The 21,520-nt window shown below is 45.9% G+C and overlaps 1 protein-coding gene across 1 annotated transcript in view; it reads left to right on the top strand.

Moving 5' to 3' along the window:
* The window catches only part of LOC149326759 (ATP-binding cassette sub-family C member 1-like), a 112,412-nt gene that overhangs the window by 77,765 nt on the left and 13,127 nt on the right, over positions 1-21,520 (top strand). Inside the window, exons 20-25 of the mRNA XM_089563814.1 lie at positions 922-1,066; positions 5,954-6,119; positions 11,311-11,510; positions 13,359-13,485; positions 16,025-16,126; positions 19,213-19,359. Coding sequence (XP_089419940.1) covers positions 922-1,066; positions 5,954-6,119; positions 11,311-11,510; positions 13,359-13,485; positions 16,025-16,126; positions 19,213-19,359 — 887 coding nt within the window. The remainder of the gene's footprint in view (positions 1-921; positions 1,067-5,953; positions 6,120-11,310; positions 11,511-13,358; positions 13,486-16,024; positions 16,127-19,212; positions 19,360-21,520) is intronic.

The following is a 21,520-nucleotide window of genomic DNA, read 5'->3' as shown; positions in this document are numbered from 1 at the left end:
TAACAGTAGAAGCCTCTTTTCGCATGCACCTGATGTAGCCTAATCTTTTGTTACCCTTTCAGACGATGTAATCAACTTGTTCGGTCCAGCTAAGTTACTGCTACGTGAAGGGAAGACAACCAGGGATCCCTTGCGATAACGGGATGGATCCAAAGTGCGAAGGCAAGCGTAGCTAAGGGCGGCAGAGAGTTAAATGGGCGGATGAAATAAAGCAGTTTGCGGGGATGGGGTGGCCGAAACTGGCATAGGACAGGGTTAACTGGAGTGTTGTAAGGGATTTGCCTTGAAATTGTAGTTAAACTGATGATTATGATACAGCGGTTAGCCAGAGAGGCAAAATGTGGCCTGTTACTCCAGACCATCCGAGAACCACATCATATCACGTTCACACGTTCACCCAGCTACCCAAAAGTCTCTTCAGACAAGGCAGAGAAGGGGGTTTTTGGGTTTTAGGCTGAACATTGGGCGGGTCGCGAGAAGGGAAGAGTGCTTGAAAGAAATGACTCAGAGATGCAATATTTACAAAGTATTTTCGAAAAAAAAAAACATCTGTATAACCCGTGTTATAAACTCCCGTATCTGTAAGGTCACTTTTTAAGTTACTTAAAATGGGATAGATATAAAGCTTCCGTGCAGGCTTCTTCACGTCAAAGTCATTATAACATCGCAAAGAATGCCAAATATATAAAAATTTTCGCTAGCTTTAGCACCTAAAGTTTGTTTCTTCGTGTCTCTTCAGTGTTATAATAAGCACGCTTTAATTTTTATCGACGTGTACGCATCAGCTATAGTTACCTGTAGTTGCAAATATCGCTCAAACGAGGGCATCCTGCTTGTTCCGAAACTACAAGAAACGGCAAAGAATACGCTGAGCAGCAGACATTAGCCGCGTCAGCTTCTGCGAATTATGTTCACTTCCAGCCATCTTCGTCCTGGTGGGCAGCCTTTCTCTGCACCTGTCCGCACTCCGAGGCAGCCAGACCCTGCACGCCAGCATGCTCGAACGAGTCCTGCGTTCGCCCATGTCCTTCTTCGACACCACACCTATGGGCAGGATTCTCAACAGGTGAGTGCTTTCTCGCTCGCCGCAGTGTATACTGTTATCTAAAAAGCAAGAATTGCCTTCGAAGCTAAAAGTATACCGGCTGTTTTTTTCTTAATCCGGACTTATTTGTCTTCAAACACCGTGAAAGAAAGGACAGTGTGGTCTTTGCACATATATACATTGTACGTCATGGCGGATATTATGTCCATGGGATTAGGTAGTCGAAATTCTATTTATGAACTACGCTACTTCTTAATATCTGCTTTTAAGGCGTGCAAAATGTTCAATTCCGAAATAGGAGGCCTTCAGTGTCCTAGGCAGGCTCAATTTACAAATGTTTTCAGTCGACATTGCGATTCGAGATATCGAGCGTGGAGTGATGCGTGCAAAACGACAAGACATAAATCAGACGCACTACACGCGCCGGCGAGTCGGTAGACTTTTGGTCGCGAAAAAAAACACGCCAACTTTCTAAAGTATGACCGCACCTCACTCGTAGGGCTCATTATGTTAGGAGTTCGCGGCACGCCTACATGACTCGGCGTAACCATGCAGACGCATGCTGCATGAGAGTTTCTTTCCGTTCCCGGTGGTATCAATGCGGAGAAGGTAATAAGAACTGCCAGTCTCGCTTTTAGCTTTGCCTCAACCGCCCCAATGCATTCTCTGTCGCTGCGCTGCCACGCTGAAGACGGCGTCAATTTCGTAATTCATAGCCGAAACACAGAAGCGTTTCTTCGGCGTCGTGCCGCCATTTCTAAGTGGACGATTTGTGTCCGGTGAAGCAAACATGAAAGGCACCGGTCTGCTGGGCGCCTAAGGAACACTGATTCATCTTTAAGAGGATTCTGGTGCGGGCTAGTTGGTTCATTCTTAATAAACAGATTCACAACAGCGCTACGGAACGAGGACAGAAGGAACACGAAAAACACAGGACGGGCGCTGACTACCAACTCTTTATTCCGTGAAAAAACCAGCACAGATTTATACTATTTCCTGGACCACGTGATACACTGTCAGCCACGGGACACAGCGAAGGAACGCCTCACACGTTTGGCCAGTCATAACACAGCTCGAAAGAACTCATGAAAAAGTGCATGCACTATCAAAATATAGCATTACCAAGCTAATGATAAAGGGACTAACAGATACAAAGATGTGCATGACCCAGCTACAGCCTTTGACAACTACAGCTCAGATAGGCAAGAATAGGCAGCGCCCGTCCTGTGTTTTTCGTGTTCCTTCTGTCCTCGTTCCGTAGCGCTGTTGTGAATCCCTTCATCTTTAAGCCTTAAAACACGTCTGCCCGATGTGAATTGCGGTTTTAGTTCTTCTGGCACATATAGATCGTTGGATACGGACTCGCTTTGCGCCTTTAATTCCACTCTAAGTATCTAGAACCGCAATGTCGATTTAGAAAATAAAAAAAAACTGGGTTAGCCTACCTACGACCTTGATTGCCTTCGATTCCGCTGTAGGATATTGTGCTCCAAAACAAAAGATTTAAAACGTTGATTAGTTAATAATATATATCTAATGGCCTTTTAACCACGTAGTACCACGGACATAGTGTCCGCCATGACGTACAATCAACCTGCACAGACTGCGCTCTTTCACAGCTTTTGGAAGAAAGATCTCTACTCAATAAAAAAAAAAAACGGGTATAAGGCGCTGCCGACACAGAAATAAGGGACTACGCGCAAGCGAAGCATAGACCTTGGGGTGCGAGCCTCTTGCATCGTGCCTTTGGCGTTGCACATCTATCGCACACGGACACCAACTAGTCAAGTTTTCAGTGCTCCAACTGCTTCCTTCGGCTTAATCCCAATATACGCGACCCAACTGTCCCAATCTACGCGATGAAATGATATCTCCTCCGTCTTTTATATATCCACGGCTGGATCACGTTCACAAAGTCAGTATAACGTCGCACGAAACAAAAGCTTCTTCTCAGTTGTTCATTCCCCGTACATCAGCAGATTGGAACCACCTTCCCGGATCGACAACCTGCGCTTCCATAACACTTTAGCTAACATTGTATACTAAGGCTAAGAACAAATGTACTCATTATTCTCCATTCCTTTTGTTTACCTTAGTTACCTTTGTTTGCACTCTTACCTTGCGCTTACAACTTATGCTTACTTCTTTTACTGAATTATATAACCAGCGCCGTGTGTTGTCCGTCTTTCTGTGTCCTCGTCTCTTTGCGCTACGTTTTTCACCTTTCAGTTATGAACCAACAAGCCCAAGCATATACCCTTCTGATATATAACCAGGAACATGACGCTTGTATGTTGAATTTTTTGTTTTTGTTCTCATTCTATATTTTGTAACCACTCCCATCTGAAATGCCTTTGGTCCTGAGGATATAAATAAATAAATAAATAAATAAATAAATAAATAAATAAATAAATAAATAAATAAATAAATAAATAAATAAATAAATAAATAAATAAATAAATAAATAAATAAATAAATAAAAATGAAAATAAATAAATCAATGCATAAATAAATAATCTAATTGCTAAATGAACGCTTTAACTTCATTTGATTTTAGATTCGCACTACTATGCACGGCTTGTTCACACGGCTTGGCTCTAGCGCGGCACAAACAGCGACAAGGGAGGAACACAGGACGAACGCTCGTTCTGTGTCCTTCTCTTGTCCTTGTTTTTGTAGTGCTAAACCTCCATCCTCAACCATGGATTATCAACTAGCCGAAACTTCCACTCCGCTCATTCGATTTATACTGCCATTTATGAAATACATTAATTTTTTTACGTATTTTGTGTGCACCCGCCTCACTGGCTCGGTGGTTAGGGCTCAGCTACTCAGCCGTAGTATCCGGGTTCTAACCCGGCCGCGGCGGCCACGTTGCGATAGAGGCGAGGTTTTCCAGAGGCTTCCATAAAAAGTTTTTACCGCAGAAGAATAGAAATTTAGGCGAGCTAGTTGGTCAACATTGATTTTGAGGGCAGGACGCAGAGCAAAGGAAAGAGGCGGACACGATGCGCGCTGAGTCTCAGCTGGAGAACTGCAGTTGAATCAGTTGAATATGTTGAGCGATTGTGGTGACTGCACGAGACTTGTTAGTGCAGCTCATTTCTATACGTTATACTTTCGAACTCGACTAAAAGTTTTTCAGTTTCGAGTCAGTGCACTCCCTGTCTAATTTTTACAAGTCCTTTGAGTTCGTTTAGAGCTGTTTCGACCCTTCAGGATGGGATTTTACCCGTAGTCGCATTCTTCGTATTGATAGAGATTTATCAATTTTTTCACTATTATTCGAACATCTGATTATTCCTTCCAACAATGTGAGGGTGAGAAGCTGCGAAGATAATTTATTTATTTATTTATTTAGAACATACTGCAGGCCTACAGTAGGCCCAAGCAGGAGGGGCGAATACATAATATATGCAAAAAAGAACAGGTTTAGCAAAATTGAAAAATGTTAAATACAAGTTGTAACACAAAATACAGCAATAAATACAAGGCTCAGATGCAAAATACAAAAAGTAAAAGTAATTTCGGGAAAAATAACACTTAGTGCTTGCAGGAACGCACAAATACGAGCTAAAAAATTAAAGGGCACTTAAGGCTACTTTCGTGCTGTGAATACGAAAGCATTTGTTTGTCATCCTAGATTGCTAGTTAACTATATTTTTTTACTATCTAGTGACTAGTACTAATGTTTCAAAGGCCTTTCCGGTGAAGGACCTGAGGGCTAAGTCCTTTAGGAAAAACCGCACACCACTATAAGTGATAGCGCACTAAAAAGATACTTATTTTGACTGGCGACTACAGAGAACAGCAAACCATATTCTCTTACGCGCGTCGAGATTTCGCCCTACCCGCTTTAGAACTGTGTACGATGATAGTAAACTTTTATGGCTCATGGGCATCTGTACCAGGGCATCAGAACTATTGGCTAGAAGATTTGCCCTCCTCTGTTGCCTCGAAAGACTGAAGCCGACCATTTCTCTTTAGGAGCGCGCTAACAGGGAGCTGATTTTCTGCCTACTCGAAATTCCTCATCAGCAGACCTAGGGCTACTAGTTTTCAAGCGTCGTTAGGAGAACCAGTCCGTCCATAGCTATAGCTGTGTTTTCTGACGTACTGCTCAACAATACGTTGCTCAACAATGACGATTTTCACAAAAGCATACGCTTGGCATCCTACGCTTGAATCCCGTCGCAAGCTGCACCAACTCAAAATGTTGTTCAATATTGTACATAATAAAAAAAACTGAATTTTCAGAGTTACATGCAATACAACACAACACGCCCCACCCGTAACAAACACGAACGGACTATCTTGATGCCACGATGCCGAACAAAAGCATATTCTTGTTCCTTCTTTCCACGCACCATTTCCGAATGGAACCGACTGCCAAGCGATATCACCAACCTGGTATCTTCAGAATCTTTCTTGTCTGCTGTTTCGGCTCATGTATCGCAGTAGCGCGTCTAGTACACAGTGTATTTCGATTTCCTTGTTTTTATTTTGTTAACTTAGTCTGTTTGACGTCTGATGATTTGCCTTTGCTTCCCGTTGGTCTTATTGAATTTATGTCCTCGTACTGTAATCGCCCTTTGTTGCTGTTATTTTGTTGTTACTACTGTGCAATTCTTTTCTAACTTTGTGCACTCCTGCCTTGACCGCCAAAGGGCAGTCGGCAGTATTTATGAAACAAATGAAATAAATAAATAAATATGCTTTTTCGTTTCTAGCACAGTTCGAGGAATGGATGGCCGTTTTGATAATATTAAGAGAGCAGGAATGGTTTGGAGTTTTTTTTTTAAGTTGCCACCTAGTCACGGCGCCTTGAAGTTACCTCAACTGTCGCCGCGAAACCGACGCAGCTGAATGCCGTGCACTGAGGACAACGAACTGCTGTTTTCTGCCCAGGTTTTCTAAAGACATCGACACAGCCGACGTGACTCTGAGATTCAACCTGAGGACACTGTTCATGCAATTCTTCAAGGCGATCGTGGCGTTTATCCTGATCTCCATGGAGAACCCAATCTTTCTCGCGGCGGTCATCCCACTGCTCATCATCTACTACTTTGTTCAGGTGACCAGGAAATCCTTCTCTTTGTTTTGAAATCAGAACAGCCTTTATTCGAGCAACTCATATTGAAAGGTTATTCACAAGGTCTCCTAGTCCACAGACTGTACTGATAATTTAACAAAACTTCTGTTTGGGCTTGATGGTGCATAGCTTTTTTTTTTTTGAAATGAATTTAAGCGCACAGGAACACGCACACAAGAAGAGAAAACACACAGGACAGGCGCTGTCCTGTGTGTTTCCTCTTTTTGTGTGCGTGTCCTTGTGCGCTTACTGTATTGGTACCCTTTGTATTGATAACAATCATACTGTGTAGGTGCTTTTTCACCACTGCACATGAAATACTAAGCACAGCAGATCACTATGAGCACAATGTAGTCGCATGCCCTTAATAAAATGCTACACATTTAAATACCTACTTAGATTCAGTTTTTCCTGAAGAGGTCACCACTAAGTATTTTTATATATTTTGTCTAAACCTTCGATCATTGTATCTTACGAGGGTTAGGATTACGGAGAGCTGGGTTTTGCTTGTTCACCATAACGTAGAAAAATGAGGACAACAGAACGGGAGAATAGCACCGGTGGTGTCTTGCAGTGTGCTGTTCTCTTTTTTTTTCCTGCGCTATGATGTACCTTCTAGGATGCCGTTGAGTTGTTACTTCGGTTATATGCAGAACGTTAGCATGGCCCAAGTAACACTCCAAACATTTTCTTGCGTAGGTATGTGGAATCTTTATTTTCCAATGAAAGAAAATCAGTTCGTCTTTGCCATCCTGTAAAAAGAAATTTAAGAGCCACGATACTAGCGAAATGGGGCACTTCTAGAGAAGCAGTGAGGAACTACGGTACAGAATTTCCGATGTTATTTTTCTGGAATTCGCAGTGCAATATGATGAAAGAAGTCACTTTAGTAAATAGTTAATACCCTTGTCCACAGAAAGAAGTGAAAGCCTTCGGACAGTGTCCGCCCTAAAGGCATGTGCGCAATGTTCCGCTTCTTGAGTGTGTCGTGCCTGCGTGATAGGCTTTGACTAATCTTCATTTCTCAGATGGACTCTTCATTTCTAACTGAGACGTTCCCTCTCTCATCTTTTTAATACCCTTTCTCTTTCTTACAGTGCGGGGTTGCAAACCGATACTTTCTCCTGGGTAACATCCTCGCGTTTCGTCCATTGTCTCCCTGCTTCTGAATAATCGGGTCCTGAGGAAAAACCCGCACCTCAAGAGCCGCAACTTTTGTGCTCATTTTGTCCACACCACAGGTTCTTGCGAATGAAACAGAGCGTCATACTTCTCAGCAAGGAAGTTTACAGACTTAGGAACCTGTTGGAAAATAGTATTCATTTCTTCAGGTACTGGGCTCACCGCAAAGACCAAATTGTTTTCAGTTTTTGTGTTTAACGCGTATAGGGAGTCCATACATTTATTAATACACTATAGAAAAGGTGACATCACCGAAGCCGACGCCAAGTTCATTTGCGACGCAGGCAAGGAACGCCGTGGCGTGTTCCGCCATCTGCAACGTTTGCTAGGTACAAGGGAGTTAAACGTAGCCTCAGCCGCATTGCAACAGTCATTAGCAGTTGTAAGAAAAGAGGCAACATTCCAAAAACCTTCTTTGCTTGGGGAGAGCTTTACCACACTCGGCACTCTTCTCGTCAAACATGACGGCCAAGAACAAGTCGCGCTACAGCAAACAATTTTGCTTCTTCCCGGCACAGTAATAAATGCGCAAAGCTCAAGAATTAAACTTGATTAACGCGGAAAATTGGGCGTGTTGGTACATGACTTGAATAAATAAATAGCAGCGCAAAGAGACAAGGACAAGAAGAGACAACAAGGACGGCGCTGGACTTCCAACTTTTATTTCTAACGAATCGTGCGAGCATATATGCACTCTGTACAATCCGGCGTCATCGTCAGTGCATGCGCAGATATTTCAGCTCTTTATCAGAAAGAGTGATAGAAGCGGAGCTAACACATGCTTCTCCCCGATTATAAATCAACTCTGATTCAATGATTTCCCGCGTTACACGTTGATTATTCTTTTTTCTAATGACGGTGCTAGCAAGGTCTGGAGAACATTCTTCACACGTAAGACAGTGGGCGGCCAGAAGTCCTTCAAAATCTTTTCCTTTAAGGGCATTATCTACATTTTTGGCATGTTCCCTCAACCTGTCATTCACGCATCTCCCAGTTTGGCCGACATAAGTTTTGCCACAGATTAAAGGAATTTCGTATACCACGCCTTCTGCGCATTCAACAAAGGGCCGCCGATGCTTCTTCCCACAGTTCTTTTGCTTCGCTGTCTCGGGATCTGTCATCTTGCACAGCTTTGACAGCTTGTGAGGAGCAGAGAAGACGACTTGCACGTCGTACTGCTGCGCTACCTTTTTCAGATTGTGTGACAGCTTGTGAATGTGTGACGCCCACGCGCAGCGTAGGCATAAGGTAGCTGTGATACCTTACATTCACAAGCTGTCACACAATCTGAAAAAGGTAGCGCAGCGGTACGACGTGCAAGTCGTCTTCTCTGCTCCTCACAAGCTGTCAAAGCTGTGCAAGATGACAGATCCCGAGACAGCGAAGCAAAAGAATTGTGGGAAGAAGCATCGGCGGCCCTTGGTTGAATGCGCAGAAGGCGTGGTATACGAAATTCCTTTAATCTGTGGCAAAACTTATGTCGGCCAAACTGGGAGATGCGTGAATGACAGGTTGAGGGAACATGCCAAAAATGTAGATAATGCCCTTAAAGGAAAAGATTTTGAAGGACTTCTGGCCGCCCACTGTCTTACGTGTGAAGAATGTTCTCCAGACCTTGCTAGCACCGTCATTAGAAAAAAGAATAATCAACGTGTAACGCGGGAAATCATTGAATCAGAGTTGATTTATAATCGGGGAGAAGCATGTGTTAGCTCCGCTTCTATCACTCTTTCTGATAAAGAGCTGACATATCTGCGCATGCACTGACGATGACGCCGGATTGTACAGAGTGCATATATGCTCGCACGATTCGTTAGAAATAAAAGTTGGAAGTCCAGCGCCGTCCTTGTTGTCTCTTCTTGTCCTTGTCTCTTTGCGCTGATATTTATTTGTTCAACTCAAGAATTACAGTGCTGCTAAACTAAGGCGATAATGTTATCAGCAGTGCATGTATGCGGTGCGTCGCCAACCGGCAGCTAAGGCTCTCCTATTTTTAAGCTCCTTTTTTTTTCGCGAAGTTAGCCTTTCGAAGCACCGGACATCTGCACCGGAACTCGTTTAAGCAGGAAACGCTTGAAGACGAACCCCGTAGCGACGTAGACACCAAATTAAGGACCAGAAGTTCAGAGCAGCTGTAGAATAAAGCAGCACTCAAACGCAGTGTGGGGCACAAAACAATATCTGGCAGTTCGATAACTAAATCTGCTCCCACCTTAGTCGGAAACTCGTGGACAACGTTGATATCCATGAGTGAAAAGGGCCATCTTATATAAGAGCTTATGGTCTGCATGAATGTCATAGGACATGGCGCTTGAAAGTGGCATCTTGAAAGACATGGCATCTTGAAAGTGTCCATCCGCGAATTTCGTTCGAGTACAGGAAGCTTCTCTGTGAGCACTAGATATGAGCTCTTTGTGTCACAAGGTTGCTAGTTTTGTGTAGTTCCCCTGAGACTTCATTGAAGAAATCTATATATCTGTCAAAGATATACTTGTTTTGGTTTTTTTTTTCTGGAATATCGACCTTGGATGACTGAAAATTTCGCACCATTTTCTTGAATATGGCAATGACTGAATATACATGTATTTCTATCTCCTTGTTCGGTTTGGATTCAAGTTCTTCGATTCTTTTCAAGCTTTTAACAGTAGCGGGTATGATCCGGTAGTTGCTATCGAAGCCGCGAAGAATGCAAGCACATCCGCTGTTTCGAACAAGCAGCAGCAATGGCCGCGAACTATTATGGGCAGACATAAACGGCAGATGCCGTGAGAAGATTCGCTTGCGCATCAAAAACCTCAGATCCCATGGTGATTGCTGCGCTGTTGCCGGTGCTCTGATGAAAAGTGACTGCGAGGGCAGTTTTATTCTCGGGTCATCTTCAGATCGTATTAAGGAGGCTACCATGCTATCGCGCCTTCAACATGAACATGACGTGCCATACGCAAGGCATAGACCCACACGCACCAGGTCTTGTGCAAAGGTCATATCGGGGGCTGTAGGCTTTAATGACGATGACGTACAGCTCTATGACATTTCGAACAAAAACGCGCTGTAATTTAGTGGATAGCTTCTGGCAGCGCATGACATGCGAAGCTGGTATCATATGTGCACATAAGCCTATTCTTTCATATTTAAAACATCGGGAAAAACTAGACGCAAGGAAGGAGACAGTGTGAGCGCTGTCAATTGGCGGATTTTATTCCAAGAAGCTCAGGAACGCGCTCTGGTTTTACAAGATAGGAACAATAAAATAATTACAAAAAATTTGCAGTGGTTTAGCTCTGGTTAAACCTGTAGGATTGCGAAAGCAACGAGGAGAGAGAGAGAGGCGATGGAGAGCGCGCGGCAGCGGCGGCGGCCCGGCAGGCTAGCTATGCGCCGCTACTGCGCATGCGCAACTGGCGAGCGCGGCGGCGGCACCTCTGAGCCACCCGCGCAGCGACGGCGCGCCAGCTGTGTGCCGTGTGACGTCCCTGCTCCTCGCGCATGCGCAGTATGGCCTTTGCTCAGCTCCGTGAAATGGCTCGGCGACTCGCGTAGTGTTGCTTTCGCAACAAAAGGGCACAACGCGGCATGACAGAGATGACAGAGGAAATGACACGTGCCCAGCTTGGACAAAATGAGTGCACACATTAAACAACAAAAATTCATAATAAGTGTATAGTACAGCTAAATTATAGCGACAGGGCGCGCGTTAGCTGTTTTACACTTGTTATGAATTTTGTTGTTGCATGTGTCCACTTGTTTGTCTAGTGCTTGGCACATGCCGTTCCCTATCATGCCGCGCTGTGCGCTTTTTGAAATTATTTCGTTGTTCTTATCTTGGCAAACCTATATACGTTCCTTAGATTTTTGGAATAATAATCCGCCATTTGACAGTCAAGCGCTCGTGGCGTCTCCTTCCTTGTGCCCCATCCTTCGCGCTGTTTGGAATATATGAACGTTAACCGACGAACCCAATTCATTCGCCTTTTATCTCACCTCTCCGCAGAAATTCTACATCGCCACGTCGCGCCAGCTGAAGCGTCTCGAGTCCATTTCGCGGTCACCGATCTACGTGCACTTCTCGGAGACGGTGTCCGGCAGCAGTTCCATCCGAGCATACCGCGCTGGCCAGAGGTTTGTGGCCAGGTCCAACGAGCTGACCGATGTCAACCACAGCAGCGTCTTCCCAAGCATAGCGGCCAGCAGGTGAGACAGTGCTTCAAGCTCTTGCGTTTACCCACGGCTAAAATTGATTGTTTACTCATTGTTAACAGTCAATGCCCATCTTGAGCAGGAAATGACTGCTCCACTTTCAGGAATTTCGTCAACTCACCGTAGAGCACCCTCCAAGTGTCACTTGTTTCAGAGCGCCACTGTTTATCATGATTTTATCTGCTTTTATTGACCGTTGTTAAGATGGCCAAGGAAATTAATTTTGCATTGATGTCAGTTCTAGAGCCTTTTAAGACGGCATAGATGCCGCCATACTGGCCTTGTTCTCCAGTTCTTCGGCACCAGTGGCAGAGCGAGACATATTCGAAATAAGCCACTGTAATGTACAGGTCAGGTACGCGACATAAGCACAACCACGGGGCGAGACAGAAACAACAAAATGGCAAAAAATTATGTTTGCACGTGCACTCTACAATGGTTTAAATTCGCAAATGTAAGCTTCTACACGTTAGTCAGAACAAAATGCATTTTAGATTCTTCTGGGGCCAAAGTGTGAACATGTGTATTGCATAAGTTATATTTGTTTAAAATGGCTTGCATGAGAAAGTGTAGTGTCTGATTTCCCTAGTTTGTTCTATGACGGGTGAGAGCGCATTGTTTCCTAGATCTTGTGACGACAACGTTTCCTTCAATCTGGGTTCGGCAAGGGATTTCCGAAATGAAGTCACGACAGAGGTTGAGAGAGAGAGAGAGAGAGAGAGACTCTTTAATGAGACAGAGGTTGAAAACCTAAGATGGTACATTAGTCTGTATTTGTATATAATATTGACTGCTTTAACCCTATATTCAAGGAAGAAAGGACGGGTGTGAGCTGTAAAATTAATTACAGCAATATGACTTGTTGCCTTTTCTCGCAATAAAAATAATTTATTGACGTTCGAAATGATTCTAAAACTTTCTATGAAATAGCTTTTTGTGGCACTGTAGGTACTCCTACGGATGCCACGCTTGCGTTTCTGCTGTAAAGTGTATTAAACCAATTTTTCATAGCCGGGTCTCAGGAAAATACAGTTGCTCCAGCTAGCTGTTTTAAGAGCTTTTCTAACATTGTGAACTTTTACGAACCTATGAGGAATAAACATGGAGGCGAACAAAAAGGGCTCAACTCAATGACAACGGAGCGAGCTATGGAAAGAAAAAATGATAGGCTAAGAGACCGGAAGCGAGTGGGTGAGCAAACAAACAAGGGTAAATGACATCCCAGTTGAAATCAAGAGGAAGAAGTGGACTTGGGCAGGGCATGTAATGCAAAGGCAAGATAACCGCTGGTCCTTATTAAAGGTAACGGAGTGGATTCCAAGAGAAGGCAAGCGTAGCAGGGGGCGGCAGAAAGTTAGGTGGGCGGATGAAATTAAGATTTTTTTTTTTTTTTTGGGGGGGGGGGGGTTGGTACTGCGGCCGCAGCTGGTCGTAGTCAGACTGATGATGCTAATGATTATGCACACAGACTAACGTCTTGTCTTCGCAATATGGCATGCTAAACTAAGTTTAAACTTCATCTCGTTCGTTTTCGCGCATGTGTCTGCAAAGTTTCTTTTGCAAAAGTGCCTGCTGCATTGCTCTGCCGTGTTTTTCCGTTTCTATAAACTGCGCTGCTACACGTTTGATGGCTGCCATCGCTGCCACATAGCGTTTGCGACAGTGCCATCATGAGTGTCTGCGTCCAGAGCCCCTGCCGAATGTCGCATTAGCCCTCGCTACCGAGTGGAGCGTGGTGGCGGGTTTCAAGCACTTGGCGCCTTGCCAGTGTTTCTGTCGTATGCGACTGGCGGTCCCGGGACAGGCTTAATAGCGGACTTCGTATGTTGCGGTGCATTGCAGGTGGCTCTCCATCCGTCTGGAGTTCCTCGGCTACAGCATCGTCTTCATAGCCGCCCTGCTGGCGGTGCTCACCCGGGAGACGCTCTCGCCCGGCCTCGCTGGTCTCTCAGTCAGCTACGCGCTCACGGTGGGTGGCACAAACAACTGCCTTTGCCGGTCAGGTGCGCGGCGTTGAAAATGCAAGCATCGGAGCAAGCGGTATTTTCCGAACATATTGCTTACGGAACGAATGAAAGTAAAATAAAGAAACAACACCTTACGTTATTAGCGGCTCACACCGCAGGCCTGTCTGCTTGTCGCACTGTTTAAAGGGAGGGAATTTTCAGTCTTCCCAGAAGTTGATTATAGATAAAAATATCTCGACGAGTCTTCACATGGCCGCAGGAGTGAGCTTCTTGCCGCGTGTTATAAAGCGACAATAATATCTGCTAAAGGTAGAAAAAGAGAAGCAAATTAATACAAGATCGCCACGCTTTGTACATAGAGCTGTCGGCAGCATCGATATAGCTGGCATCATAAGGCTTATTGAAACCCACGTTGAAGATGCACGCTTGACAAATTATTCGCAAGTGACATTATATTACCGTGCAGCAGTGAAAGAGGGCAAATTACATCCGATGCAAATAATCTAATTCACTTCAATTGAGATTTAGTCATCCGATATCATGGGGAATTACAACGGCGCTCATAAACATTTTCGTAAAGCCAGCGCTTCTTCACCGAATATACAACAGTGGTATTCGACGTTTCTTCTTTTCAAAGCAGCCCTTGTGAGACATGGTAAATCAGACCTCCCATCTGCAAGTCGACGTGCTAATTTACACAGGCGCTATATAACCTTCCACGCACGTAAGAGTTCGCAGTTTACCCGGAGCCCTCTCCTAGAGCCTGCTTGGCAGCACAAATCGTACCCTCAAGGGGCCTTGCACGCAGCAGATGACTACAGTCATGCTTAAAACCGAGCGACCTCTTTCCGACGGCTTTTTCACATTCAAGCCCTACTTTGTGTTGCGCGCATATGTATGTATAGCCAGCCAAGTCTTTAGCTAGCGTGCTCGACGGTGGCCTTTTGCGAGCTCCTGCGCCTTACAGACGGTGCAAACATGCTGAAAACTCAAGATTAAGTACGGGCTTCGTGTACCTGTGCTTACATTTGATCTTTTCGCAAGTTTGCTCCGTCGCAAGGCGCAGGAGCGGAGAAAAGGCGGCCGTCGAGCACGCTAGCTGAAGACTTGGCTGGCTATACGTTGAGGAATCTTTCAGACGTGACGCAGCCACCGTGGCCGCGGCTCAAGTCAGCCGTGTTGTGCCGGTGCGCCATGAAGCTCCGCCCCCCGGAAAATTTCCGTGCGTGTCGGCAGCCCGGACAGAAGCGGGTAACAGAGGAGCGCCCACCTTTCAGCGCGAACAAAAGTGATGAACGGAAGGAAAAGGGGCGAAGACGCTGAAATTTGTTTCTTGACTCCAGGGATCGCATTCTAAAGCTGTCCATTTTAAAATGGCCATTTCGCGTCTGTCTGGTCCTCTGTCACTGGTCACTCAAATCAATCCGCGACTTTCAAGTGTCCGTGGAAAGCGACCCTGTCTTTGGGTGAAAGGCGACCCGACATCACCAGTGGCTACATATCGCAATCGATGCCAGCCAACGGTGAGCTCCGGTCGCCAACCATCCACGGACGTTTGAAAGCGGCGGGTTTATCTTAGTTGCGAGTGCAAGGAACAGACGGACGCGAAATAGCCATTTTAATATGGACACTTAAGGAATAAAGCCCCAGATGACTACACATCTACAAAATGCGCTGAAAAAAAAAATTCTTGCTGGAGGATATCCGTGAACTGGCATCCTTTAACATCCCAGACATAGAGATACGTTTTTGAATAGTGTTCCACGCTACCTTTAGGACGTGGAAGTCTAAATTTCTTTTCCAGGTGTTGCTATTTACGCACTCGAAAATGGGTGAAATTAATAGGAAGCGATCGCACTTCCAATCATTTTAAGACTTATTGAGCGATTCGAAATGTGATAAAATCCTTGCTAAGGACCGAACGCCTCGATCTTCTCTGTTTAGAGGGTTCCATTTTGAGAGCATTTCTACGAAGGGTCTTTGTTCATCCATCGTAGAGAGTGGTATTGCGATAACAGACGTGGGATTAGAGAAGGAAGTTGACCGGCACACGCAGCTAGTAGCAGCAGTAGTAGTAGACTCATTTTATTTGCTAGCTCAAAATCAGCCGCCATGAAGGCAGCAGGACTGAAGCAAAAGGGTCAACAGGTCTTGCAGCTGATCGGAGGCAAACCAGGCATGACGCAAAAGAGGGGTGGGGAAGGGAGCTGAGAAGAGTGATTGTCCGTGGGGGATTCTGGAAGGAAATGAGCCAGAATGACATATGGATAAAGGATGTTATCGCATGCCAGGGACGTTGTATGTCCTTGCAAGAAAGTACATGCGAGTGTGAGTGGGACGTTGAGTTGAATTTGACGTTGCGTTGAATAAGCGAAGTGCACAGAGAAGACTGTGAAGTCGACATAGTTTGTCTGTTCTCACCAAGCTTGGTATATATTCACCAACTAGCCCAGCTAGCAACTCTACTGCCACTTGCTCGCAAGCACCATCAGATAAACGACACTTTCGTCAAGCTGTCGGGTACTCTCATTCTTTCCGCAGGTGACGTCGACACTGAACATGCTCGTTCGGGCGACGTCTGACGCGGAGACAAGCCTTGTGGCCGTCGAAAGATGCCTGGAGTACACCCGCACTCCGCAGGAGGTGAGAGCTCGGAGGTGCAGTTCCACTGGGCCATATCGGCAGCTGCGGTTGCTCAGAGCGGGAGAGGCATGCAGTTCTATTAGAGCACATGCATGGCACCTGGGCAACACTGCGAAGTGCTACAAACGAAAGGGTGAAATTAATTGCGAATTCGACACTGTTTGGGGTAATTGAATAATACCAATATCCCTCTAGAGAAAAGTATACAACAGCTGTATCTTGCCGGTACTCGCCTATGGGCCCGAAACGTGGAGGCTAACAAAGGGGGTTCAGCTTAAGTTAAGGACAACGCAGCGAGATATGGAAAGAAAAATGATAGGTGCAACGTTAAGAGATCGGAAGCGGGCGGAGTGGATGAGGGAACAAACGCGGGTTAAATACATCCTAGTCGAAATCAAGAGGAAGAAGTGGGCTTGGGCAGGGCATGTAATGCGAAGGCAAGATAACCGCTGGTCCGTAAGGGTAACGGAGTGGATTCAAAGAGAAGGCAAGCGTAGCAGGAGGCGGCAGAAAGTTAGATGGGCGGATGAGATCAAGAAGTTTGCGGGGATACGGTGGCCGCAACTGGCGAAGGACAGGGTTAACAGGAGAGACATGGGAGGGTCCTTTGCTCTGCAGTGGGCGTAGTCAGGCTGATGCTGATGATGAATTGAATAATCACAACTGATATGCAAGACGGTGCTTTAACTTGGAGTATAAAGTGAAAAACCGGAAGCATTGAGCGTAATGAAAAGAATGATCTACCCAGGCTGTACTAAAGTTTCAGTGTGCTAGCACCTGTAATGGCCATTCTCCCCATTTAGCCGTTGAGTGTTTTTCTTAAGGCTTAATTTGTGGTGGGCTGCTGATCTTCGCACCGTGTGAAGTGGCAGGTCAATTAATCGGGAGAGGCTGTTCGGGAAAAGCGACCCGAGTCGCAATCCAACCCAATTTCCGCCTATGGCAGCACCTGCCACAGACGGGCAGTGGCGCATCGCTTGACCCCTGCACTACTGCGCCAGGAGTGACATGAGCACTCCCAGGGATCTATGAATATAAAGTAGAGAAGGACTAATTCCGCATATATAGACATTGCCCCATTATCACTCCCCATGAACACTGGATCTGAACGCCGGAGGCGGAGTAAAAACCGGACTGCTCGAGAGAGAAAGAGAGAGTAACAGAAGACGAATTTGGCCTAATTGCGCAAATCGACCATCATTTTTTTTTCGTGTGAAGTAACGATTGCGGAAGAGTTCTGGGTCCAAAGAGTCTATGTTTTGAAAAATATGTACCAATGTCGACGGGTAACTGGGTAAAAGGCGGCGAAGAATGCAAACGGCACCACAGCTCTAATGGGACTCACTTCGTCGGTTCCGCTTCTTCTCTCCTTCGGTGCTAGCGCCAGAGGTTTCGAATTGCATCAAGTTTGCGATTACCTCCACAATTACATAATTGCTACCGGCAGATTCCCTTGCTAATGGTATCCAAAAATTCCGCATTGCAAAATCTCTCAGCAATTTTTCTTGTATTCAATTCTCTTATCTTTTCGCCCGTTTAGTTTTTTCCAGATCATTTTTATTTCTCTTTTATTTTTCTTTTAATTTATAATTCCACCTTTAATTCTGAATTCTTACCCAAAGTTAAATCATTAGCTTTGCAATTAAAGTTGAACCGTTAGCTTGGCACCAATTTACCTTCTTTTAGCTCTCCTCACTGAACCCTGGCCTACCCCCGTCGTGGGTATGTGCCATGCCACCAAGGCAACAACAACAATCACAGCTAAGACAGCGAATTTTTCTGCTTGTGTTGGGCGTCACATCATGTCCTCTGAAAATGAGCATTCCGTAAGGCTTAGTAATCCCTGAATGATAGCTGTTCCACGTTGTTACTAGTGGCATGCTCTTCCCGCGCTCTCAAGCACTCTCGGCGCAAGCTTCGCACGTTCAGGCGGCGGCGCGTCGAGATCAACATCAGTGCACGCGTGCACCCTGAGCGCGGTATCATGGTACAGCGGAGCTCTGAGACCATAAATGCTTAAGCTCCCTAAAGGCCCGCACTTCGAGATCCAGCCGTTTGGTCAGGTCCAAATCTTAATGATCAGCTCAGGCCTTTTATGGCTGTCAGGTGAACTGTTCGTTGCTCCTCATGACATGTTCAGTCTGGAGAAACACAAGTCGCAGGACGTCCTAAATCCTCACTGCCCAGTTCGTCTCCAGAAGCTGGCCATCCGGATAGTAGGAGAGAGAGAGAGAGAGACTTTAATGAATAATGGAGAGGTCTGCCTGGTTATAGGCCTGGCATGCTACTCCAGTTGAGGATGAAAGAAGAGGGTGAAAGAGAGACAGAGAGAGAAAAAAAAAGAGTGACATCAAACATACTCAACACTCACGCACTCTCACACACACAATGATTATCAAAGTATGTCCACTAAAACCGTGTCCCTTAGAAAAATTAAAAGCTTTTGTCCCTCGCTCAGCATAAGTCGCATCAGTCCAGGGTCCAAGGACATGCTCCAGGTGCATGGGGTCATCCTGACGAAGTCCTAAAGCACCTAACAGTGCCTTGCAATGAGTATTAAAGATTTGGCAGTGGCAGATCAAGTGTTGAATATCTTCGCGCACACCACATGTCGGGCACAGAGGGCTACTTGATACACCAATTTTATAAAGATAGAACGTTAGTAGGGCACATACCAGTAATTCAGTAGGGACAACGCCTCCCTTCACGAGCTTCAGTCCCCAACCACACGGGCCTCAGGCTGTTTCTCAGACTCTAAATGTGGACATGCATGGTTATATTGAAAGGAAGGCTCTTTAATTGTATTCAGTGATAACCAGCTGTGTACCTGCGTTCGCCCTGTCGGCTGCTCAATTCGGTCCCATCTGTTGGCGCAGTTTGTGCATTGCGATGACCAGCACTATAAGCCTTTCTACATTTCCACTGTAGCACAAAAAGGGTCTGTCTCATATCCTTCCAGTTAACCATGTTCTGTGCCAACTGCGGTTACCTATTTTCGGCCACCTCGTAAACCGTAGCATAGTCTCTCCGATAATTATTTGTTTTATGTGATACTAAATCTGTGTGCTTGCCTCCCTTCCGGTCAGGCGCCGTGGGAGAGGCCGGACACGAAACCGGATGACTCGTGGCCGATAGCGGGCCGAGTGGTCTTCGACAAGTACTCGACCCGCTACAGGGAGGACCTCGAGCTCGTCCTCAAGGGCATCAGCTGCGACCTCAGTCCTGGACAGAAGGCAAGATGATTCCGCTTCGATATTCACCGGTCTCCGTCGATATTTGCTATGCTGGAACTTGCATATGCACCCCACAAACAGATTAATGAGAAGTCGCCTATGCACCGTCTCTTTCTTTACACTTGCATTATCACACGAGGCTCCATTCCTTTACTATGTGCATTTGTAAGCGGAGTGTCTAGCGTTCCGTCCAGACGGAACATTTGCTGCTGCTGCAGTTCCGTCCAGACGGAATATTTACTGCAGCTAGAGTTCCGTCCATACAATAGACAGTTTTAGTTTCACATACGTAGAAGCTTCACGTAAGTAGAGCGCTTACGGGTCACCAGTGCGCATGCGCAGAACATGAAGTGTCTGCGTGGGTCGCACGGACGTAAGTGAGATTCGGGTCTTTGCGTTGCTGCCTTCACGTTGCTTGCGTACGTGGCGTTGGCAAGATGGCGGCGCCCTGCCCGCCCGCTTCACTACGATAACAGCTTCGTCGCTAAACCCTCGACGTGGTATCATGCTGTAAGCTTCTGTATTTACCTTCAGTTGGTCCATTCTTGCTCTCGCATGAAGTTTTAGGTGAGAACTAGCTGATGTTTTCCAGATAGAATTCCGTTTCAGCAGCTCCTAAGCCTGACGGAAAAGCATTTGTGGTCGTCATAGCAACGAGTGTGACGACGGTCTCGCGAGACCACGCGAAGCTCTAAACCTCGCTGGATATTGCGAGACCCTCGGCACAGCCAGCGGGAAAAGCAAAACGGTGCACGTTTTGGCTCCATACGCACACGTCGTCAACATGAGTGGGACACCAGCGCGCCTTCGCTTCTCGAAAAGCGATGATTTCAATATGCTGCGGGACGTGAAGGAATGCAATCCCTTTGAAGACAACGTCCAACATGCAGTTCGGTGGAATGAAATCGCTCAACGTTTGTCAGAAGAAAGGGGGAAAGTATTTACCGCCCGCACTGTGGCTTGGCCTAGCTCCGCTCCAAGCAGCTCGACTAAACAAAATTAGTTTTGTTCATCTGTACTGCATGGCGCGGCACAACATGCTGGCGCATTTTTTATGTTCTATGGCAGATCTGCACAGTTTGATTCCCGTACGTGTAGCTAAATCTGTACGAAGGGACACGAGCGTACGCTACGTAGACTGCTCACGTTTACGTGCGTGGAGATTCTACGTACGTAAAACTAAAACTGTATAATGTCCGTACTGTCCATACTATAAAAATGGGTGATTTCTACCCACATAGAGCATTTCTTTACCACCGGAATAAGCAGTTGACAAAGCTGTATCCAGATGTTCTCTCTACGCGTGTATACGACACCAAAATATCTGTCCGCGTACTGCGTTTAGTTGCATCCTCGAAGGTATAACTTCCGTGCATGCATGCAGGATCGGGAAAATGATACTGTTAGAAGCAGAGTGCAGAAACTCTTCGCGAAGTGATGTGAAGCCCTGTATGTTTGTGCTGCAAGATGACGTAGCGCGAAAAAGACAAAGACGTACACAAATGGTCAACAAGCATTATGCAAACGCACCAACAAACCCAAGTCAAAACTCGCTCTATTGCCATTTCTCACTGCCTGCTTGGAAAATAAAATAATGCAGCAGAATATCCTGTCACACATAAGACGGAACAGGATTGCCAATTTTTTAAATGGACATGCAAAAGTCTGCAGGCAAACTGGTTTCCCAATCCCTAACGCCAGCTTTAATTCCGTCTTGACATAACCCTTGTGGCAGATAATGCTGGACGGAACTGTATGGTGTCAGATACAGTTCCGTCTGGACGGTACCCCATCGCTACATTCAGTTCCGTCCGGACGGAACTCTAGCGCAAATTGTAGTTCCGTCTGGACGGAACTCTAGCCACAGCCTTTATAAAAGCCTTTACAAAAGGCTTTTACAAAACTCACTCATTGCGAGCGTCCACTGAACGCACTAAGCGCTAACATGCAAGCACTAACGTATCCTTCTTATCGCACAGTGGCTGTACCAATGCAAGATAACCGTTTGCAAAGTATTGTACACTATACTACGACTATACGCGCCCACGTGTTCAGTGAACAGCGAGAAAACGCTTGCCTGATCGCAGCATCCGTGCATGTGGCAGTGGTGCTGACGTCAGCAGCGCGACTTGTGGTGGCGGTGGTGTGACGCGTTTATTAA

Source organism: Amblyomma mixtum, chromosome 10 (assembly GCF_055824585.1).
Source record: "Amblyomma mixtum isolate Tamu chromosome 10, ASM5582458v1, whole genome shotgun sequence".
Lineage (NCBI taxonomy): Eukaryota > Metazoa > Arthropoda > Arachnida > Ixodida > Ixodidae > Amblyomma > Amblyomma mixtum.
Note: the sequence above shows the minus strand (reverse complement) of the source record. Positions and strands in the feature narration are given on the sequence as shown.